The sequence below is a fragment of the Lepidothrix coronata genome, unplaced genomic scaffold, assembly GCF_001604755.1.
Source record: "Lepidothrix coronata isolate B3197 unplaced genomic scaffold, Lepidothrix_coronata-1.0 Scaffold199, whole genome shotgun sequence".
Classification (NCBI taxonomy): Eukaryota; Metazoa; Chordata; class Aves; order Passeriformes; family Pipridae; genus Lepidothrix; species Lepidothrix coronata.
The window spans coordinates 445,966-469,366 of NW_016690379.1; the positions used below are offsets into that span (position 1 = coordinate 445,966).

Sequence of the window (23,401 nt, forward strand, 5' to 3'; positions counted from 1 at the left end):
CTCTTGCTCAATTTTTAATGAGAGCAGACAGAAATGAAGTAGCAGAGCCCAGAGCTTTAGATCACAATGGATCCCCTGCTGCCCACGACTGCCTTTGTTTCCTCAAGGAATGAAGTCACCAGCTCCAGTCACACTTGTCTCCCTGTATCCATGGGGGAATGTGGTTCCTGTGCTGCCCTCCCCCTTCCCCCTGCACGGGTGGTTGTGTCACAGCCACCCTTATTGGCCCAAAACCTGTCTCCAAGGCCTGGAGCTGGGGATCACATCATCACTCTGAGTAATAACTTGCTGCTGACTGTTTCCTGGGAGGAAAGGAAAGGCAGGAAGGAAAAAACAACAACTGCTCATAAGTTCCACTCATGCAAAAAAAAAAAAAAAAAGAAAAAATGGGGAAATAAAAGGAAAACATGAATCAGAAGAGTTGGTGTCATTCAAGAACATGGAATTTTGCAGAGCATTGAGGAGCTTATCTCTGCAGCAGGAGTTTTTATGCTTTTTATTTATTTGTTGGGGGGTGGTTTGGCGTAAACAGGCAAAGCGTGGACGTGACAATATTCCTGATTTTTTTTCCCTGAACTCCACCAGTCTGGCAGAGGCCTGAAAGCCAGTGGGTTCCACCTGTACTGGTCCAGGGCCTGGCTCCAGCCACATTCCCCTGGATGGGGGATAATCAAAGCACAGATCCATAGTGGGATGGATGGATGGATGGATGGATGGATGGATGGGTGGATGGGTCGGTGGATGGATAGATGGATGGATGGATGGATGGATGGATGGATGGACAGATGGATGGGTGGATGGATGGATGGATGGACGGACGGAGGGATGGATGGACAGATGGATAGATGGATGGATGGATGGACGGAGGGATGGATGGATGGATGGATGGATGGATGGACGGACGGATGGACAGATGGATGGATGGATGGACGGACGCACAGGGATCGCTCCCCCCGCTCCACGCGGACTCTCCCCCACGTGACCCCAGGCCACGCCCAGCACCACGAAGGGGGCGTGGCCTCTCCTCTCCCCCCTCCCCACCGTGGTCCGCGCAGGGGGCGGGGCCGGGAGTGACGCCACGCGCCCGCAGCCAATAGGAGCGCGGCGCGGCGCGCTGGGCAGGGCCGCCATTGGCGGGGGGTGATGTCAGGGCGGCGCGCGCCGGGCCCGGCGGGGCAGAGCGGGGAGAGCGGCCGGGGGAGCGCTGAGGGAGGTGCGGGAGCCGCGAGGGAGGGAGCGCTGAGGGAGCGCTGAGGGAGCGCTGAGGGAGCGCTGAGGGAGCGCTGAGAGCAGCGAGTGGAGCGTTGAGGGAGCGGCGGCACCGCGGGCACACGGCGCGGGACCGGCCGCGGCAGCTCCCGCTCCGCTCGGGGCAGCGCATCCCCGCGGTGTCCCCTCCGCGGCCGCTCCCGCTGCGCTCCGGGAGCGCCGGTCCCGCTCCCCCCGCGACGCGGCTCTGCGGGCGCTGCGGCACCGGCGGGCGGGGGCCCCGGGCGTCCTGCGGCTCGGGGGTCCCTCTGTCCCCTGACACGGCCCCCTGAGAGGGGAAGGAGAGCCGAGGGGATAGTCCGGGGTGCGTTGAAGTCCGAACCTTCGACATAGAAATGAAGGAGCTTCTTGTGCTGCCGTGGAATCCAACAGAATATCTGTTTTCCTCCCCTGTATTTCAGGTGAAAGGCGAGTTCTTGGAAAGCCGCGTCAAATCCAGGGCTGTCCGAATGCCAGAGCCCACCCTGCAGCCCGCCCAGCTCAGCGAGCGACCTTAACTGGGGACCTGCTGTTGCTCTAAATAGGAGCTGTGGTTGTCTTGTGCTGTTGGGTGAGAAATTCTCCTGGAAGAGGAGGACGACAGACACTTGGAGCTTGCCGGGATTGCTGGCAGAGAGCAAAAGCCAGGCTGAAACAGAGCAGAAAACCCCACAGGAGACTTCAGACTGGAATTCTGCAGGGGCACAGTGCTACTGGGAAAAGCAACAGAAGGTAGCAAAAAGAGCTTTTCCAGGCTGGATCATCTCTGCAAGCCGGGTTTTCTCCTTGCCTTGGGTGCCCCATCACAGCAGCCGTGCTGCAGGAAGAAAACCTGGAAAAAGATGCACTGAAGTGTCACACGTCAAAGAAGGAAAGCTTGGATCCTGCCTTGGAGGCTGCTGTAGCACACAGCACTGGAGAGGAGAACCAGAGGGAATTAACTGGCCATCATTCCCAGTTCCTGCTCTCTCAGTGGTTGGTGTCCCCTGTTCCTGGACTTTGCTTGATGGGGATCTCTGCTGCAGGAGCAGGCTCTGCACTCCAAGGCAGGCGGGCAGGGATAGGAGAGGTCGCTCCTAGATGCCGGAAAGGCCATTTGTGTAAGTTCCTGGCAGAAGATCTCTTCTGGAACAGCTGCTGGCTGTAGGCCCACCAAGCCAAGGGTCAGGATAGCCTCTGAACAGCATGTCTGCCAAGCCTGAGAAGAAGGAGACCCACCAGGCCAATGGGGCTGTGCCTGTGGACCATCTCACCGGTCCGGACCAGGGGCAGCTGGTGGAGCCCTCAGATTTCCTGGGACCTGCTGCAGTAGAAGCAGTGGTGCTGGAGTCCCGTGCCAACGCCAAAGGGGTGCGAGAAGACGATGCCCTGCTGGAAAATGGCAGCCAGAGCAATGAAAGCGATGACACCAGCACACACCAGAGTCCTGAGCCAGCCTCGCCCCTCAAGGAGACCTCCTTTTCCATTGGGCTGCAAGTCCTCTTCCCGTTCCTCCTGGCAGGCTTTGGGACAGTTGCTGCTGGAATGGTGCTGGACATTGTGCAGGTAGGATTGATGCTTCCCTGGCATGGCACTGGGCTCTGAATCCTGTCAAGCCAGGAGGGACTGGAATGCCAAGGCTAGTTCAGCAGATGGCAACAGGGAGGGAAGGAGACCAGTTCTCTTGGCTGGGGAAGGGGAGACAGGGAGACCTTGGTGATGTGTGGAATGAGGGAAGGAGAGGCCGAGGGCACCCCTGCACAGCTGCACAGCTGTGGCTCAGAGGAGGAGGTCACAATGTGGCACGATGTGGCACCTGAGACCACTCTGCATCACAGCTCGAAATGAAGCCCTTCCCTGCTGGTGGCTGGTGACATCCCAGCCCCAGTCACTGGTTCCACTTGTGTCCCTTTTCCACCTTGGGTGTTTGCTGGGCTGTCCCAGCACGCCAGGCTCGTGCCACCACGTTAATGATTCTCCTGCCACAGCGTGTGCTGGACACCTGTGGGGGGGCTCATTCCAAAGCTTGAAGGCCACGTGGCCCCTTCACCTCCTCCTCGTGCTCCTGACGTGGCCAGGGGTGACAGGGCTAAAGGAGTGGTTCCTCCTGGGAGGTGTGTGGAGGTGATCCTTAGGAAAGGCCTGCCAGAGAGCTGGCACTGACCTCTGGATGAAAACCAACGTGTTACCTTGGCAGGTGATGCTGTGGGAACCCGACAGCCTGGCAGCTTGTTTGTGTTTTTATGTGGGAATGGTGCCTTTGGAAGCTGTGGCTCCTGCACTGGTCTATAACACGTTTTCCAAGCATGTGTGTCTGGCAGCAGAGGAGTTGCTTCACCTCTTCTCCTTTGCCCTGAAAGACAGGCTGGGCAGAGCTGTCTGATGCCCAGCCCAAAGCGGTGACTGAGGCTCAGAACTCGCTCATCTGTGCAGTGGAGGTTTATGAGACTCTCTGGATGGGGGAGGCAGCCATTTTGGAGCTGTGGTCAACCAAAAATGCTCTGCTTGAAGCTCCTCTCTCTGCTCAAGTGAGGTAAACAAGCCCTCGAGTGTTGGCAGAGAAGGGCTCGAGTGTCAGCCCAGGGTGTTACCCTGTGCCAGGGTAAGTCAGTCAGAGGGTTTTTTTGGGCTTGTGGGTGGTCAAGCAGACACTCCTCGTGGTGTCCTGCCCGTAACAGCAGTTTCCCTGCGTGCCTTTGCACTCTGGTCATCCTTACGGGCTCTCTTGGCCGTTGAGAGAGCTGTGAAGTGACTCAAAACAGGAAAAGCTGGATGTGCTAAATTAATCTGGGAGAGAGAGAGATTTACTGGAATCATTTTCTTAAAAAGAAAGACCTTTCAAGCGTGTTTCCCTCTGCAAAGGTCCCTGTAAACTCCTGCGTGGCTCTTCTGGAAGCCCCCCAGAACCAGGGATTTGAACCCAACCTAAAGTTTTTCCTGGAGAAGGAGCAGCCCTTCTGGCTGGGAAGGAGTGGGCAGGGCTGGGATACTGCAGCTGAGCCCTGTGTTCTCCTGCCTTTCTTTTTTAGGGCCATTAGAAATAAAACTTTGTAATTCCCGTGTCCCACAAGCAGCTCAGCGTGTGGCTGTGCAGCTTTTCCTGCCAACAGCTCTAACTCCCTTTAGCCTTGGGATTAAATGAGCCATAGGGTGGGAAAGGGGGATGGGAAGCCTGTTGGCTTGGCTTGGGGAGCTGATCCTGATAACTGGCTTCCAAAGGCTCAGAACCTTGGATGAAAGGAGGAAGCATGTGGAGTGGGTCACTGGAGTCCCGTGGCTTTGGATGCAGCCATGGCTGGTGCTGGCTGGGGGCTCCATACACTCCATGTCCTGTGTTTTGGAGGACTGGACTAATCAGCCAGCTGTAATTGGTCTCCCCACTGTGAAAACAAGCAGCCCTGGCCTTTGGCCATGCTGTCCCATTAACGTGGCCCCGGGAATGTGCCTCTCAGGAGGAGGATTTGCCTCTGCTGCCTCTGGGATCGCAGAGACTCCAGGCCAGGTACATGTGAGTGCCCTGGCTGGTTTTTGTGTGCAGTGCAGGACTGTTGGCACAGTCCCCTTTCCCAGCAGAGCCCCTGTTGTTGTTTTCCTGACTTATCAGCTCCCTGAAGGTTCTTTGGATGGACAGGATTTCATATGGATGAGGGAGCCTGCTCCTTTCCCCTGCTTCACCCCCTCTGGTGTTACCATCCCTCCAGGGTGGGTGTCAGGGACTGCCAGCCCTGCATTCCCGTTAGGGCTGCCCATTCCGTGGCATTTTGGAGGGAGAATGCCGGGAGAAGCAGCTGCACCGAGGCAGTCGCAGCTCCGACCTGCAGCAGCCCCTCCCCTGAGCCGTGAATCACCACCCTGCTGCCATCTGAGCAAAACCAGCTCTTCCTCGTGAGCTGTGAGCCTTCACTTCACACCCAGGGACTGAACTGACACAGCTGAGGGGCAGCTGATCCCCCGGGAATATCTTCCTGGAGGTGCAGAGCTCCCGAAAGGCAGCGGGACCGGAGGGAGCTGCAAAACAGCTCCTGGGGGTTGGTGTTTCATCCAGACCCTCCAGACCTGTCTGGTGTGACCCCTCCAGTGCTGCCCAGCAGACACCAGGATGTGCTGTGTCTGGGTAGATCTGTGTTCAGAGGGGCTGTGGCTCAGTAGAAAATAAAGCTGAAACAAGTGAAACCCAGACTGGGTATGTGTCACATATTATATACGTATCTTATACCCCCTGTGCTCCCCCTCTGCAGAGGGCAGGGAGGAGGTGCTGGAGGTGAGGTGCCTCTGCCTGTAATTCTCTGCCACAGCCCTGCTGGAAGGCAGCCAGAGCCCCCTCACTCCCCAGTTCCCCTTTGCATGGAGCAGACTGGATGATGCTGGAGGATCTTTCCCTGAAAACAGCTGATTTCTGCACTTCTCAAGAGGGGCTGCTACAGGCAGAAAGGGATTTTATCATCTCGATGTCCTGAACTTAAAGTCTTATTTCCTCTTCTCTTTCCCATTTTGTTGTCCTCCCCAAAACAGCCTGGCCCTGGTTCTCCCCATGGAGCCACATCATGGGCACGTGTCTCCACAGGGATCTTTGTTCCCTGCAGGAGCCACGGAGGCCTTGGAGCTGTAGGAAATGCCCATAGCCCAGTGTTGTATAACATCTAATATTAAGAAAGTTGGCAGGAGCCCATGGGTCCTGCTCTTTGCAGTGAGCAAGCTGCTGAGGTCTGCAGAAATCTCCTGGTTTTCCTCCCCCAAAGATGGCTTTTATTCCTTTCTCCACGAACAGCCCCGTCTTGCTCAGGGAGCTGCCTCTGGCACCAGTTTGCAGTGCAGCCTCCCCCTTAAAGGTTAATTTACAAAGCCAGGGTTGGGACAAGGTGAGGCAGGGTTTGAACTGGTGCTGGCTCTTGCCTGATCCTGCCTCTGTGATCTCTGGAGCCAGGAAACTTTGGCACTCCAGCCCGTGGTCTGACTGATGACGATGTTCCTCTCATTAAGTGGTTCTGGTGACACCCAGCTCGTCCTGCTGGGAAGTGGGAGCGTGGTGTTCGCTGAGTGAGTCCTGGATGCTGCTGAGGGAAGTTGTAGCAGAGGATTCACCCGTGGAACACCCAGCAAAATAATCACAGTGACTGCTAAAAATAGAGTGGGGAGAGCCGAGCTCGCCTGGATGTGTCTTAAAGGAAGCCCAGCCTGACGTGAGGCTGGGCTGGATGGAGTGTCTGAGTCTGTGCTCTCCTGCTCTGCTCAACAGTGAGCACTGAAATCACAGTCACAGAGTCACTGAGGTTGAAAAATCCCTCCAAGGTCACCAAGTCCATCCTGTGACCAATCCCCACCTTGTCACCGAGTACCACGTCCATTCATTCCTTGGACACCTCCAGGGATGGTGGATTCTCCTGGAGACTGGGATCCTCAGGAGCAGACAGAGAGTTGTGGTTGTGCCTGAAATAGCTGAGCAGCTTTCATCCACATGCCTGGGAGCTGCAGTGTGTGGTCAGCTTGTCGGAGCATCCCAGAATGGTTTGGGTTGAAGGGACTTTAAAGCTCATCTCATTCCACCCCCTCCATGGGCAGGGACACCTTCCACTAGCCCAGGTTGCTCCAAGCTGGCCTTGGACACTTCCAGGGATGGGGCAGCCACAGCTTCTCTGGGCAACCTGTGCCAGGGCCTCCCCACCCTCAGGAGCATTAAGGGAATTCTTCTGACTGGAAGACACTTTTGGCCTTTGAGGAAAAGTGGTCCCAGCTCATCCATCTCAAGCACTTTTCTCTCTCCGATGGTTTTTCAAGTGAGTGCAGCTTGAGTGTGGTATTGCAAAGGACCTACAGGAAACTGGAACTTGTTGGCTTAGTGGTGAGGGATGGAAAAATAAACAAAAATGACTGAAACCCTTCCCCAGAGGAAGGTATTAGTCACCCAGAGAGAGTGACTTATATTTGCTCTAAGGTGTTGGCCCACAGTCTTCCTTGTCCTAGAAAGAAATGCATTTCCCTGCTGAGCCTGGCAGCCTGACACTGCCAAGGAAAGCTCTGGGAGAGGTGGAGCCTCTCTTTTGCAGGTACCATTGACAGGTACAGCTGCAGAGCTGTGATGTTTAACGTGCCCAGCACAGCACCAGCTGCTGGGAGTGTGATTCCAGTGGCCTTTAAGGAGTTTGGCAGCCAGGCAGTGTGGGAAGCAGGAGTTATTTTGGACACAGGGCCTTCTTGCAACACATCCATGACAATACAGAAAGGGGCAGTGAGGCCTGAGGGTTTTTTTAAATGCAGTTGTGAGGTTTTTTGGAGTGGTTTTGTGTTTTCCTGCAAGCCAGCTGCTCTTCTATAAGGCTGCTTACCCTGCAATTACCCTTTGTTTTTTCCTAAATAACCGTGGCTGCCTCCCTCCCTCATCCCAGGGGAGGTGACTTGACTGGAGAGCCAGAAGAGTTAGGAAATACCTGTACTGTAGGTGCCAGGTGAGGTACCAGGAAAAGGTGGCCGCAGTGGGCTGGATTTTGGATCAGGGAGCAGCAATTCTTTGCTCCAAAATGTATTTGTGAGACACACACGTAGGAATGTCTCTCAGCCAAGACTGACCAAGCTTCAGATTCTGCCAAAAATTGCAAATATTGGGCAAAGTCTCTTCCTCTTTCCCTATTTTGGCCTCTCTGTGTGTAAACATTTTGTCAGTTGGGGAATTTTTGGGGGATTTTTCGCTGAAAATTGCCAGCTCGGAGCTGGTTTTTAAACTCAGCGGGAAAACGCGGTGCCTGCTACACAAACGTCAAAAATGGTAAAATCACTGCAAAATTCCACGTGTGGCAGCAGGAAGGGGACTGGGGTGGCTGCTGGGGGCACTGCCAGGTGTCAAAGGTGATGAGGAAGTGCCACCCAGTGCCACCCAGAGCAAGGATTTGGATCAGCCATGCCGAGATCTGATGGTCTGTCTGTGTTTTAATCTTGCAGCACTGGGACGTCTTCAAAAACGTGACCAATTTGTTTATCTTAGTACCTGCACTGCTGGGCCTGAAGGGGAACCTGGAGATGACTCTGGCATCCCGCCTGTCCACTGCTGTGAGTACCCAGGGAGCTCAGGGGGGGAGCAGGATGCTGGGTTTGGGAAGAGGTGGGAAGGAAAATCTCTGTGTCAGTGACCGCAGACACCGGAGCCTGGAGTTCAGCCTGCTGGGAAGGTGTTTCCATCCCACTGGGCTGATGGGATTTGAAGGTTTAATGGTCCTTAAGCTCTGCTGACAGTTCACTTCCTTGTGCTGGCTGCTCAGGGGCCTGAGGGCACGGTGAGAGATGGCTTTGGAGTGCTTGGATCCAGTTTTTTCCACGAGGGAAGCTGGTGCAGGAATGTTATCAGAGCAGGCTGGAAGGAGCCAGGGTGGGGAGGGCTGGGAAGGAGAGTGCCTGGAGAGAACTGTACAGCAAAGCAGAGGGGACCTTGCACTGAGAGCTTGAGGGGGATTGACAGGCTCTTGAAGTGATGGAGATCTCCTGCTCCAATTCAGTGGGATTCCTGTGGAACACTGAGCTCCCTGTGAGGGATGGGGCAGGCTCTTGTGAGCTCCTCGGAGCACTGTGTCAGTCCAGCTGTCAATTAATTGCTTTGTGTTTAAATGTCCCTCCAACACAGCACTCTTGTGTCTGGAGCTGCTGGAGAGAGACCAACACCCTCTCCTGACAGGGACAATAACGCTCCTTCCTGCTGCAAGGCATCTTCTGCTTGAGCATGACAGCAAGTGACTGCCTGATGTCCCTGTGTTCCCCATGATGGGAGCTTGGAATTTTACATCTAGAAGGTGTTGGCTGCCTGCTGCCAAGCTTCTGGCTCCTCTGTGCCGAGGAGAGTCCTTGCAGCAGCCAGCCTGGCCTCGGCTTTGGCAGTGCTGATGTACCTTGGCTCGAGAGAGCTGCTTGGGAAGTGCTCACTGAGATGTAGGGATGGAGAACTGTCTGCCTGGGTGGCAGCAGCAACCTCCTTCTTGGCATGTTCCCTTCCCCTCAGCCCTCCCCTCCTGCCTGCTGCAGGAGAAGGCACAGCAGAGTGGAATAGGTCCCTCTGGATCTGCTCTCCCACGTCCTTCCTTCTTCCATCTGGAGCAATGGGGAGATTCCAGCTGTGACTCTTTGCTCCTCAGTAGCTCTCACTGGCCTCTGAGGCCCAAGGTTTTTGGTGCATTCCAGAGCCAACATTTTGGGCTGCTCCCCTCACCACAGCCCCCCCGTCCCCCTTGGAGCAGCTCCTCGTGTGAATCCTGAGGAAGCTGCTCCCATCCCCTGAGCCAGTGGCACGTGAGCATCGTGTTCTGCAGGGTCTGAGGTTGCCCCTGGGGAGCAGGAAGGCAAACAGCATTTCCCTGGACTAACCCTTCCCCCTGACCATGGGGCCACCTCCTTCTTGGATGCAGCCCTTGCCCTTTGTTCCCTGAAGGAGCAGGGCCCTGAGCTGCCCTGGGAATGGCTGTGCCAGCACTGCCTGGCAAAAGCTGGGCTGGGGCTGCTTCCCCTCGGGGCTGGGCTCCTCTCCCCAGGCACTGTGGGGAGGGCAAAGCTGCTGGGAGGCCCCACACTGCCCCTGGCCCAGCTGTGCTCCAGAGCCAGGGCCTGCAGGAACAGAGCCTGAGCTTTGTTCACGGAAACAAATCCCTTTGTTTTATTCATTCTCCATTGTTCAGATCCTGACAGGATCCTTGCTGTCCCACAGGCTCTTCTCCCTCTTGGCCTTGCCCAGCTTGCACTTTCTGAGCATGGGCTGGTCAGGGTGAGTGCTTGGCTCTCCTGGGACAAAGGCAGAGTGGCACTTGTGTGTCCTCTTCCCTCCTGGGGCTGGCACAGAGCAGTGTTGGGGAAGGCTTGGCAGAGAACCAAAAATGTGGACAGTCAGCAATGCAAAACTTTGCCCCATCTGCTCTGGTGGCTGCAGGAGGGTCACGAGGACACCAGCACAGAGAGCACCCACCAGCTTGGTCTCCTGGTGCCTCGTGGCATCAGCCTTGTGGGCCAACAGGCAGGCTCTGGCCTCTGCCTCCCTTTGCCCTGGCTGCCTCCACATGGATCCCAGAGCCTTGCTCTCTGCCTCCTTAAAATCATGGAATCACAGAATCATTAAGGTTGTGAAAGACCTCCGGAGATCATCAAGTCCAGCCTCCTTGTGTCTGTGCATGGTGGGACAGGGCAGTCTCTTGGGCTCTCCTTTTTCCCCTTGCCCTGCTCATCCCTCGGCGTGGGGTCCCACGTGCAGGCGTGTGGGGGGAGCTCCCCTCTGCCCGGAGCTTCCCGGGGTGGATCCCGTGCTCTCTCCACAGGAAAGCAGCCCAGAGTGCTTTCTCAGACTGTGGGTTTCTAATTAGTGCTGCATTAAGGCACCTCAGACATTCCTTTCACAGTTAAGAAGCAAAACTCTCCCATTAGTTAAAGGATTTAAATCCTCTTGGCAGTGACTACAGCTAGGTTGTGTTAATCCCAGCCTAATTGCCATGTGGCTGGAATTTTAAGGTCAGGCTTCATATGGAGCTGAAATTCCTGTGCTGGACGTGCTACTCCAGTCAACTTTTTGTTGGTTTTCCCCCATTCCTTCCTCCTCTCCACTAAACTGCCCAGAATAATTCACTCCAGAGCTGGGGGCATCTCAGTGCTGGTTGAACTGAGCTGGCAGCTCTCAAGCACGTGCAGCAAGGAGAGCAGAGGGATTAGCTGATCATTGACTCCTGGTTTTCTTGTTTTGTTTTCCTTTGCTGGAGGCCAGCAAGGAAACCTGAGAGGAGGAAATTGCTGCTGCCTTGTTGTGCAGAAGTTTGATGCTGTCAGCCAACAGCTCCAACGCACATTGGAGCCTCTCCCTTGCTTCATCTTCATCAGCTTCTAATAATACAAGTTAGGCATAAGTTTATGTGCCCTGCTTCTCCATTCTTCCATAAAAAGCCCGAGGAGGTGGTAGGGAAGAGCAGAGCTCGTGCCCTGCAGTGACCAGCCGACTGCAGCCACTCCGCTGGGCTATTCTGGAATCGCACTCCAGGGAATTAAAGCAACTTTCCGTCTCTCCTGGTTATCCTGATTAGCATCTCCCGCAGCTGCAGCGGTGCCAGGTGACCCCTGTGCCATGGCTGCTTCCTGCCAGTCCATCCCCACGTGGCACTGGCCTTGTTTACTCAGCTTTTACCCGAAACAGGGGTTTTTGCTGCCAGCTTCCTCTGCCCACGTGCTGCTCTGGCCTCGCTCCGTGTCGGAGCAGGGGCACACAGCTGACCTGGCAGCCCTGCTTCCCTCCTGCCTGGCTGACCTGAGGGGCAGCATAACCCAGCTGGGCCTGAGCCAGGCTTGGCTGGATCAGAACTGTGGTGGGTCAGTGAGCAGCAGTGTGTGACTGCAAAGGGACAGGGGGGGTCTCGGTGCTTCTGCAGGATTTCCATCGGGTAAATCCAGAGCAGCAGCTGGAAGAGGTGCTGTAGTTACCCAGGGTGCACAGCCCAAGGGACAGTCACAGCCTGGGCCCCAGCTGGCCCCTCACACCTGCAAACACACCTCTGCAGAGCTGGAAGGCAGGAATTTCACTGTTGGCATGTGCAAAGTGCTGTCAGTCTTTAATGATATTCCATGTCCTCTTGCAGGCTAATATTGGCCAAATGGACACACCCAAAGAGTTCTGGAAGATGATAACAGGAAACATGGCTCTGCTACTGGTAAGAAAAAGGGAAAGGAGAAGGAAGTGGAATATTGGTAGCTGGTGCAAGCTCAACTCTGGCAGATGCAGAAAGTTTAAATACCTGGGTTTGCTACTGACTGTCAATATTCTGTGTCTAACAGAGAGGCAAGTGGCACCTTTTTGTCCCATCATCATGTTTTCTCTACAGGTTAGACTTGGTGTTTCCCTGCTGGATTCTAATCCAGCTGACATGGGACCCTGGGTGGTGCTTCTCTCTCAGAATCACAGAACAGAATCCCAGGATGGTTTGGGTTGGAAGGGGCATTAAAGATCATCCCATTCCACCCCCTGCCACATGCAGGGACACCTTCCACCAGCCCAGCTTGCTCCAAGCCCTGTCCAACCTGGCCTTGGACACTTCCAGGGATGGGGCAGCCACAGCTTCTCTGAGCAACCTCTTCCCTCACCCTGGGACTGTTTGCTCTCCTGGTAACCCTCTGGCCTCCATTTCCAGGTTCAGGCCACCGTGGTTGGCTTCCTGGCCTCCATCGCCGCCGTGGTGTTCGGATGGATCCCAGACGGGCACTTCAGCCTGTACCACGCTGTCCTGCTCTGTGCCAGCAGTGTGGCCACTGCCTTCGTTGCTTCCCTTTTTCTGGGTGAGAGACAGATGCTGAACGCCTTCTGTGCCCCTCTGCCTAAAATGCTTGGCTTCCTTTGGCTTCATCCTGCTCTTTTTCCTCTTTTTGCCTCTAGGAATGATTATGATTGGGGTCATCATCGGGTCCAGGAGGATGGGGATCAACCCTGACAACGTGGCCACCCCGATTGCTGCCAGCCTGGGGGATCTTGTCACCCTGGCTCTGCTGTCAGGAATCAGCTGTGGCTTGTACAAGGACCTGGGTGAGGAGCAACAAAAGGCCTTTGCCTGGTCTTTCCCTGTACTGCTGTGTGTCCACTCATCTCACCCTCTTCCTTTGCCCTTTCTGTCTTTGGGGTGTTCAGGATTCCTGGTCTAGAGCTCCCTCAGTTAGTGAGATCTAGTCAGACTGATGAGGGGAGGATATGGACTTCCTCAGTGCCTTGTAGCTGCAGACACTCTTGGCAAGGACCTGCATGCTTCCCTCTCTCGGGGTAAAGTGGTCAGGAAGGGGTTGTCCCCTTCCAGGTGCCAGGGGCTCGTCTGTGGCTGAAGCACTGGGAGAAGGAAGGTCTGGATTTCATCTGCTGTGCAGTCAGCACCAGCTGGGGATCCTCAGTGCAGGGCTGCAGCTGCAGACTCTCCACTTCCTCCTCCTTCCCTGGGGCCGGGATACAGGGATGTGACTCAGCCAGGTTCATCCAGAGGTGAAGCAACACTGGGAGATCTTGCCCAGGAGCAGAAAGTGGGAATGAGCAGTTGAAATGGAAGAGATCTCACTCGGATCTGTTGATAAACAGACCCAAGTGTTGTACTCACAGCCCTGTGCCCCCAGTGTTGTACTGACACCCCTGTAAGTAGAACTCCCACCCCTGTGAGTACACCAGGAGGAAGAAGGACCACGTCCTGCAGAGTTGAGGCTAGACTGGCCCGGTTTCCCTGCCCTTCCTGGCATTCCCAACTCCAGCAGCCTGTGGCCAGGCTTGCTGAGCTCTGCTGAAGCATCACCTGCCTCACTGCAGTGGGATGTGTCCTTGATATCTCTCACATTTCCCCCCCAGAGAGCAAGTTCTACGTGAATCCCCTGGTGTGCGCCTTGTTCTTGGCTCTGCTGCCCATCTGGGTCTTCATTGCCAGGAAGGATTCAGCGACCTGGGAGGTGCTTTGTTCCAGCTGGGAGCCCGTTGTCATCGCCATGGCCATCAGCAGGTGGGAGGCTTCCTGTCCCCCCACCCCACAGCCTCATTCCTCGGGAGAATTCCAGCACTGACCCCTTCAATCTTCCCCCTGCAGCGTTGGGGGGTTGATTTTGGACAGGACGGTCTCGGATCCGAACTTTGCTGGGATGGCTGTTTTCACACCAGTGATCAATGGTGAGTCCTTCCACCCTGGCTGGGCTTGCAGCTCTTGGAGGCTCTTGGCAAGCAGTGGAGTTGTCCCCTGTGCCTTATTTCAGGCAGGTTAAGGACAGTGAATCCCTTTTGGATGCCAGTGAGGCACTGAGCTTTGACTCAAGCTTTACAGCACCGTGGCTCCCCCCAGTGCCAGCCTATCACTGAAAGGTGCCTGCCCTGGGAGGCTATTCCCTAACAGACACCTTTCCAGGGACCTCTTCACTTCCTCATTCCTCCTGTCTGGTGGGACACCCCCATCTTCCAAAATATTTACCTTGTGGCACCTGGCAACATAAGAGATTTGTATTTGCACCTGGGAGTCAGGAAATCCAATTGCTTCTGGTGTAAAGCTTTGACCTCTTTTCTGCCTAATGAACCAGAGAAACTCCTTTTTTTAATTACTTTTTCCAAGAAATGCAGTTAATTCTGAGCCAGTGCCTCTTGTGCCAGTGGGTTTCACAGTTTCATTACGCCTCATGTGAAAAATAATAGTTTTAAACTTCCTGTGTGTGTTTTGCTTGTCTGACTCATCATTTTTGTTTCACATATTTCTTCTAACCCAAGCTGCAGTAATAGAATGGCACCTATTTTACTGAGGGGTCTGAAGGGAAGCCACAGAACAGTGTGCTTTGTCTGAGCTCCTTACATCCTGCAAAAGTGGAATTCGGGTCAAAAATAGACTGCCCTACATTATCCCAGCACCTGGCAGTTCCAGATCTGCTGGTTGTTGAAAACAGCTCTTCAAAGTGTTTGACACATCACCTTCCTCTCTCTCCTGACCTGCAGGTGTGGGTGGCAACCTGGTGGCAGTGCAGGCCAGTCGCATCTCCACCTACCTGCACATGAGTGGGATGCCTGGGGAGAGCTCCAAAACAGTCCCTTGGAAGTGCCCCAGCCCTTGCAGCACTTTCTGCAGCTCAGGTATCTGTGTCAGCCCTTGAAATAACGTTGCACAGGAAAGGGTGGCCCAAGCCTGTTGGGAGGCAGGTGTGGGGCAGAGCACAGCTCAAATTCCAGCACAGAAGGTGGGCAGAGGTTGTTACTCCTAGACAAGCTTGATAGCCTGCACTCTGGGGCACAGAATCCCAGAATGGTTTAGGCTGGAAGGGACCTTAAAACCCATCCAGTCCCACCCCCTGCCATGGGCAGGGACACCTTCCACTATCCCAGGTTGCTCCAAGCCCCATCCAGCCTGGCCTTGGACACTGCCAGGGAGGGACACTTCCAGGGTCCTGGCCTTCTGGGCCAAGGCTGGCCCTGAAGAGCAAGGAGAGGGAACAGATCTCCAGTGTGGGGATGATCTGTCAGAAAACTGATCACTAGACAAGGTACAGGCAGAAATCCAAGGAAATTCAGTGTTCACAGTAAATTCTTGAGAGCTCTGTGCTGAGCACTGTCAGAGGTGGGACGTGGCAGCTGAGCTCTGAGACAGCTTTTACTCTGGGGACAGAATGAAACTCTCCTTGGTGCAGAGTCCTTGTGTATCCTGATGGTTGGCTCAATGCTCAGAGTGCTGCCTTCCAACCCAAATCTGCAGTGTGGGAGCATCCAGGGTGGTGGCCTCTGCTTCTGATTTGGCCACAGTTGTGCTGCCTTGTCCCCCAGAGCCCAGCTAAGCTGCAGAGCTGTGTGTGCAGGCCTGTCTCAAGCCTGGTGCCCATCTCTGTCCCCCTGCAGACGTGAACTCCCGCTCTGCCCGGGTGCTCTTTCTCCTGGTGGTGCCTGGACACCTGGTTTTCCTCTACACCATCAGCTCCATGCAGGGTGGCCACACCACGCTCACCCTGATCTTCGTGGTGTTCTACATGACAGCTGCACTGCTCCAGGTGAGTGCAGCCCCTCGGGGGGCTGAGCCCCCAGGCTGGGCCAGGGGACACTGCCATGTCACCTGCACTGGGAACTGCTCAGTCAGTTGAGCTGTAGGTCCAGAGCACTCGGGAAGGGGGTTCTGACCCCTCACCAGCACCATTCTTTGGGATGTGGCTGTGCTTCTGTGAGCCAGACTTGCAGAACTGACCTCTGGGATTGCAGAGCTCGGGATCTGTGGCTGACGTGGCTCTTGCCTTCCTGCCTGCCAGGTTCTTATTCTGCTCTACATCGCTGACTGGATGGTGCACTGGATGTGGAACAGGGACCTCGACCCAGACAACTTCTCCATCCCATACCTGACAGCACTGGGGGACCTCATTGGAACAGGGCTCCTCGCTGTCAGCTTTCACATCCTCTGGCTTATTGGGGACCGGGACTCCGATGTGGGGGATTAGCTCTCCCTGCTCCCCCCTTCCCACACTTCTTCTCCTCCTCCTCCTTTCATTTCTTGTTGCTTCTTTTCCTCCACCTTTACTCTTCTTTGCTTCCTCCCCACACCCTGTCTCTGTCGAGACTTCATCTTTAGTACTGGAATTCTCATTATTTTCAATGGGAATTTTATGGGGTTTATATTCCAAGCCCGGTTTGTACAGAAAAATCTCTCTAGTTTTAGGAAGGACAAAAAAAAAAAATAAGTGTAACGAGACAATCACCAAGTGCAATTTCGTAGGAGCTGTGTCTGAACCAAGGTTACAGTGAAGTTCCTGGTCAGTCAGATCGTGCAAGGAGCCCACCCTGCCCCACTCACTTGAGGTCAAGGGCTGCTTTTTCGCTTCATAAGCGTTTTAAATCCTGGAGCTCAAGTTCAGGTTTATTTTACTGAACTGGCAGCTTCTAGCAAAGTACAACCTCATGGAGGAGGGCACGGGGCATCTCCTGCCTTGTGTCGGCTCTCTGAAGCTCCATCCCGTGCCCAACTCCCAAAGGGTGAGGGAGTCTCTGGGAGAGGGATGAGTGAAGAAGGTGAGGAAGGGTCCTGTGTGCCCACAGGGAAGTGAGTGATCTTGGCATTGAGGACTGCAAAGCCCCCAAGCCTGGCCATGAGCAGGCTGGTCTCTGTCAGCCTTCAGGGCTCTTTAGTGCTCCCATTTGGATGTAATTTAGTTCTGGAAGCTGAGGCAGTTCCCTGTGAGCAGCTCTGACCAACACCCATGATGGCAGGCCCAGAGACAAAATGAAGTGGAGTCTCTTTGCCACTCTTTTATACGGTTTGGCTGCCGTGGCCACGCCCCCTGGGCGGGACTGCTGGGTCACTGACCACTCAGCACCCCGCTAAGCCGGAGTGACTGATGGTGCGGCCAATCAGATGTCTGGTATGCGTGGTGTGGGCGGGCTCCTGGTTTGATTGACAGCCTGGCCACATGGCACTGGCTGGAGGGCTCGGGGCGCCATGTTGGGCACGGAGCAGAACCCAAAATTTGGGCGTGGGTTTGAGGTTGTCTTCTTTGCCTTCTGCTTTAAACCTGTTCCTCCCACTGCAACATGACTGTCCTTTACTGGTACCACTTCCTCCTTTTGCTTAACTTCCATATTTCTCACACAAACCAGCGCTCGTCTCCTCCCTTTGGCTGTCTGGAAGGCAGCCCAGTTGTGGTGCTGGCAGCGCTGATCTTCACCCAAAATAACTCCAAGTGGGGACATCTGCTTGTTAGTCTGGGCAATGCCAGACCTACCTGAGCTCTACAAAGCGCTGCCAAAGTGGAGACAGCTTTGCTTTTTAGGCAGGGAGTGATTCCTTGGGGGGCAGTTCCTGCCTCTCCCACAAACCAGAGCCAATGCACCTGAGGGGGCAGGTCGAGACCAAAGTTAGTCTGTGCCATGTCCCGTGTGGGAGCAGCTCTGATCCTCCTCTCTCCCTTCCCCCCCGGTGACTTCTCACATATCTCATCTGGCCAAAGCTGTGCCCAAAATAACCCAAAAAACCACAAACCAAACCCCAACTGCGCTGCTGTGCTGAACTCTCGGCCCGGAGAATTCTGGAACGTTCTCTGCTGCCCACACGATTTCTCTGCCTGATGTTGAGGGATAGATACGAGGCTCCCTTCCATTAACACTTCAGCTTTTATGTGTATGTAGAGAAGCTCTCCTGGTCTTTTAGGTGTCACATCACTCTTCACTTCTCCAAGAAAAGAGGAACAATCTGCCGCTCGTGGTCTCCTGTGCAGAGACCCAAGGGGTGGGAGCTGCTGTGCCAGGGGTCCTTGTGTTATATATGGTATAAAGGTGTGTTTGGGGCAAGGGCAAGGAAGAATCTAACTTAAAACTGAGGAATACTGATGGAAAAACCTCTTCCCACTGGTTGCACTCAAATGCATGCCTACTCTACAGCTGCCTGCAGATGAAAATCCTGGTCTATTCTTTTATTAAAGGAAAAAGGACTGTCTTAATTATTTATAGTTCCTATAACTGACAGATGTCAACTTAACTGATAAATTATATTTGGTTAAATAAAGATTACATTTATTTATGTGGACTGCAGTGCGTTTCCTCCTTATGCCTCTGCTTGGTTCAAGGTCCCTCTCATGTTTTGCAGCTTATTTTAGTTCAGGCTGAAGCTCCTTTGACACACAGTGGCAGGAGAGTTATGAAAAGCAATTAAATTGCTCGGCATGAAGCGAAGTGGGATTAGTGTAAGTGCCAGGGTACCTGGACCTGGCCTTGGTCAGGTCCCAGGAGCTCGTGGGGGGTCCCAGCAGGAATCTGGGTGTTTGTTCTGGATACAGAGCCCAGCCCTGGCTCCCTGAGTGCTGCCTACACGTGGCCTCTGCCCGTGCCTGTTGATGAAGGTTTGTGGGTCAAAAAGGTTCTGCAGCTTTTGAGGCACCCTGAGCCCCTGGATTTGCAGGAATTGCTGGCTGTGGAAGGACCCCCATGCTCCCCAGCTGCGGGATGTGCTGCTGGGGGCTGATTCCCTGCAGGGCTGTGCCTCAGGCTCAACCAAACAAGGATCTTGGTGCAGAATCCCAAAACAAAGCCCTGGCAGTGGCAGAGATGGGGGAGCAGCCGCTCAGCCCCTGCTGGCTCACGTCCCACACACTGAATATCGACCTCACCCTGGTCTCCTGGAGAGGGGAGGGGTGTGTTGGCCTTTTCTAGTTGCAGAGAGAAACACTGGGGCGTGAAGGCTCTGAAGAAATAAAATATATTAATGTGTGTGTGTGCGTGTTGTGGAGTCTTTTTGTTGATCTGTGGGTTGCAAAGGGGCTGGAGGTGCAGGGGTGCCCGGGGCTGGGGGTGCAGAGAGCAGGGGCTGGGGGTGTTGGGGTGCATGTGGCGGGATCTGGGGGTGCATGGAGCTGGATCTGGGGGTACAGGAGCACATGGGGCTGGGGGTGCATGGGGCTGGATCTGGGGGTGCAGGGGATGCCCAGAGCATGGCTGGGGGTGCAGAGGGCAGGGTCGGGGGGTGCAGGGGATGCACAGAGCTGGATCTGGAGCTGCATAGAGCTCGGTCCAGGGGTGCAGGGGATGCACAGAGCTGGATCTGGGGGTGAAGGGGATGAACAGGGCTGGATCTGGGGGTGAAGGGGATGCACAGAGCTGGATCTGGGGGTGCACAGAGCTGGGTCCGGGGGTGCAGGGGATGCACAGAGCTGGATCTGGGGGTGCAGGGGATGCACAGAGCTGGATCTGGGGGTGAAGGGGATGCACAGAGCTGGATCTGGGGGTACACAGAGCTTGGTCCAGGCGTGCAGGGGATGCACAGAGCTGAGTCCGGGGGTGCAGGGGATGCACAGAGCTGGATCTAGGGGTGCACAGAGCTCGGACCAGGGGTGCAGGGGATGCACAGGGCTGGGTCCAGGGGTGCACAGAGCTCGGACCAGGGGTACAGGGGATGCACAGGGCTGGATCTGGGGGTGCACAGAGCTCGGACCAGGGGTACAGGGGATGCACAGAGCTGGATCTGGGGGTGCAGGGCATGCACAGAGCTGGATCTGGGGGTGCAGGGGATGCACAGAGCTGGATCTAGGGGTGCAGAGGGCTGGATCCGGGGGTGCAGGGGATGCACAGGGCTGGATCTGGGGGTGCAGGGGATGCACAGAGCTGGGTCCGGGGATGCAGGGGAAGCACAGAGCTGGATCTGGGGGTGCAGAGGGCTGGATCCGGGGGTGCAGGGGATGCACAGGGCTGGGTCCGGAGGTGCCCGGGACAGGCAGGGCCGGTCCCGGCCGAGCGAACTACAAGTCCCGGCAGCCCCGGCGCGGTTCCGCCGCTGCCCCACCTGACCCTCTCACATGACCGGCGGGGCCGGGGCCGGGGCCGGGATGGGGCAGCGTGATCGCATGTTCAAGGTGCTGGTGGTCGGGGACGCCACGGTGGGCAAAACATCGCTGGTGCAGCGCTACGCGAACGACAGCTTCAACCGGCACTACAAATCCACCGTGGGAGGTGAGCGGGGGCACCCTGCCCTGCCCGGGGGCTGCCCGGGCATCCTGGTGCCATCCCCGGGCTCCTCCCCGGGGACTCGGGGGCTTCCCGGGGGTGCCGGTGCCATCCCCGGGGGCTCCAGGGGTCTTCCCGGGGTTTCTGTAGATTCCCCGGGGTCCTGATGTTCTCCAGGGAGTCCCGGTGCCCTTCCTGGGGTGTCGAGGCTCTCCCCGGGGTCCCAGGGCTCTCCCTGGGGTCCCAGTGCTCTCCCCGGGGTCCCAGTGCTCTTCCCGGGGTCCCAGTGCTCTCCCCGGGGTCCCGGGGTCCCCCCCGGGGTCCTGGTACCCTCCCCCGGCACCGACCTCTCCACCGGGTCTGTCCCCGGTTCGCATCCCGAGCCCTCTCGGCTCCGTCCCGGAGCGCCCCGGGACCCCCCACCCTCGGCCGAGCCCCCGGGACCGCCGCCCCTCGCCCGTGGGATGCTCGTCCTGCTCCCCCTGCAGCCGTGGGAGCGGGAATTTGGGAAAGGAACAAGCTCCCATCGGTGGTTTGTTGAGCATCTCCCGCAGCAGCTCCCAGAGCCTCTTCCCTGAGCCCCCCGGGGGTTCCTGTCCCTCCGCCCGGCTCATTCCCCGGGGTGCCCCATCCTTCTCCCCCCTCCTGGGAGTAACGACCCCCAGGAGCTGGACGGTCTGAGGTTACAGGCTCAGCTCTTCCCAGCAAAACCAGCAGCATTAATTAATGGTTTGGCATGAATTTAACAGCCTGGAACCACCACCGGGGTGTTGGTGTTTGGGAAGGTGGTGGGGCAGCGACAGGTCTGGGAATGGGGCTGAGTGGGGTTGTGGTTCTTTGTTCTGCACCAGTGTAAATGAATAACCTGGAAGGAGCAGGAGCTGACAAGGCTTTTCCCAGGAAATCTCCCCAGGGGCCCAAAATAGTGGGGGCCAAGCAGAGCTGTTTAAGTCTTCTTATTCAGAAATAGAGGAGGGGATGGATTAAAAGTGGAAAACACTGGAGAGCCACATCCCAGTGGGCAGAGCACCGGGCTGTGCCCATGGTCACTCCCAGCAGGAAGAGCTGCAGACTTTTTTCTTCTTTTTTTTTTTTTTTCCTTAGTTCCTGGTTTTGGTAAGTCCCAGCCCTGCTGAGGGTGGCTGCCAGCAGCGCCACACAGGTTTTCCCCTGTGGAGAAACCCTGACCCATCAGAATCTGAGGGGCACAGGGTTTCCCCTTCTGACTCACTGCATTGGTTAAATCAAATCATGGAATGATGGAAGGGACCTTAAAGCTCATCTCCTTCCACCCCCTGCCCATGGGCAGGGACACCTTCCACTAGCCCAGGTTGCTCCAAGCCCCGTCCAACCTGGAGTTGTGGGTGGGCTGGTTACAAACCCACTGGTTCGGGGTTCTGGAAGGTCCCACGATTTGGCCTGTGCTGGGAGATGGGGAGAGGCTGTGGAGGAATGAGCTCTGTGGTGCAGAGCACCCCTGACGAGGTTTCCTTTCTTTTTTTTGGGATTCCCCAGTGGATTTTGCCCTGAAGGTGGTTCAGTGGTCGGAGTCGGAGACGGTGCGGCTGCAGCTCTGGGACATCGCAGGTGAGTCCACAGGGACCAGGAAACAGGAGCAGAATTTAAAGTTCTCAATGGCTTGGCCCTTTTCCCCTTCCCTTTTCCTCTTCCTTTTCCCCCTTCCTTTTTCTTTTCCCCTTCCTCTTCCTTTCCCCCTTCCTCTTCCTCTTCATTTTTTTTTCCTTTTCCTTCTGCTCCCAAAATAAATCCCAGAAGCCTGTGGATTCCAGGGGTGTGACTGCTCTGGTTTGCAGGGCTGGCTCTAGCCTGCCATAGTAATTTAAATATTTAATTAAAAGCCCATTTGCAAGGAGCTCAGCAGCAAAGACAGTAATTCCTGATGAGCATTTCCTTTTGGCTTCAGAGCCAGAGCAGAGGGAATGGGAAACAGGCTCATCTGTAGCTGGATGTGTGACTTCTCAGCTCCAGATCTTGTGTTAAAAACCTGGATTTCTGGCATGACAGCCAGGAATCCTGAGCCTTGCATGGAGCAGCCTCATGGACCTTAGACTGCTTTGGCTGCCAGGATTGGGATCTGGCTGCTCCATGAGCTGTGGGAGCAGGGCCAGTGGATCCCTCAGGAGCAGGCATGGCAAGAGGAGACTGTTGGGTGCCCCCGAGGTGAGGGCACCAGGATGGGAGGAGGACACACTCCAGGGGACAGTGTTCCGTGTGCTGAGGTGGAGTGAGGAGCCCCTGCTCCCCGGAGAGCTGCAGGAAAACGTGGCTCCCAAATTCCCTGGCACCAGGACAGGGCAGCAGCGTCTCTAAAATGGCACCTCTGGATCCGGAGAGATGAGAAAAACAGGGCTGTGGTTTCCTCCCGTTTCGCTGCTCGGCCGCCCGTGCCTGGAATCCTTAAAAAGGCAACAGGAAGGAGAAGTTGGCAGCAGGAGGATTGCAGCAAGAAACTGGTTTCGGTTTTGGCACAAAAAAAAAAAAGGCTTTTGAGATGTGGAAAGCAGGGGGGCCAGGCTGGCACCGTGCCCTTGTTGTGCCCCAAGAGAAGGAGATGCCCGAGCTGACGGTCCCTGGGCATCCCCAGCACCTCAGAGGTGTGTGGGGACACAGGGGTGGCTTGAAGGGACTCCAAGTTACACCAGGAATAATGCAAATATTATGGTTGCTCCATCCCTGGAAGTGTCCAAGGCCAGGTTGGACAGGGCTTGGAGCAACCTGGGCTAGTGGGAGGTGTCCCTGCCCACGGCAGGGGGTGGGATGAGATGAGCTTTAATTTCCCTGCCAACCCAAACCAGTCTGGGATTCCATAACTTTATGATCTGAGTGCTGGCATTCAGAGCTGCCCAGTTTGCTCCAGCCCCACCACTGGATCAAACTGGAGTGCCTGTATTTCCTCATTACTTGAGTGGGGACCATCAGTGTCAGCTGAGAAAAGGATGGACCTCAATAAACACATTATTTGCACGAACAAATCCCAAAATAGTAACCCTGGGGGGTGATTTTTTTCCCCTTTGATCCCGAAGGACAGGAACGTTTCACATCCATGACCCGCCTGTACTACAGGGAGGCCTCAGCCTGTGTCATCATGTTTGATGTCACCAACATCAGCACCTTCAGCAACAGCCAGAAGTGGAAGCAGGATTTGGACAGCAAGCTCCTGCTGCCAGATGGGAATCCCGTGCCCTGCCTGCTGCTGGCCAACAAGGTGAGGAGCTCTGGGTGTCTTTGGCTGTCTTTGGGTGTCTTTGG

At 55.7% G+C, this 23,401-nt stretch overlaps 2 protein-coding genes across 2 annotated transcripts in view; both read left to right on the forward strand.

Moving 5' to 3' along the window:
- Positions 1–1,175: 1,175 nt before the first annotated feature.
- On the forward strand, positions 1,176–18,215 carry SLC41A1 (solute carrier family 41 member 1). Its single transcript, XM_017832256.1, has 11 exons — positions 1,176–1,213; positions 1,671–2,793; positions 8,161–8,268; positions 11,811–11,882; positions 12,360–12,504; positions 12,602–12,748; positions 13,547–13,694; positions 13,779–13,858; positions 14,666–14,800; positions 15,557–15,705; positions 15,958–18,215. The coding sequence occupies exons 2-11, from the start codon at positions 2,434–2,436 to the stop codon at positions 16,141–16,143; spliced, it is 1,530 nt and encodes a 509-aa protein (XP_017687745.1). The 5' UTR covers positions 1,176–1,213; positions 1,671–2,433; the 3' UTR covers positions 16,144–18,215.
- A 1,768-nt stretch (positions 18,216–19,983) lies between these two features.
- The window catches only part of RAB29 (RAB29, member RAS oncogene family), a 10,129-nt gene continuing 6,711 nt past the window's right edge, over positions 19,984–23,401 (forward strand). Inside the window, exons 1-3 of the mRNA XM_017832264.1 lie at positions 19,984–20,137; positions 21,647–21,718; positions 23,176–23,357. Of these exons, the coding sequence (XP_017687753.1) occupies positions 19,984–20,137; positions 21,647–21,718; positions 23,176–23,357 (408 nt within the window). The remainder of the gene's footprint in view (positions 20,138–21,646; positions 21,719–23,175; positions 23,358–23,401) is intronic.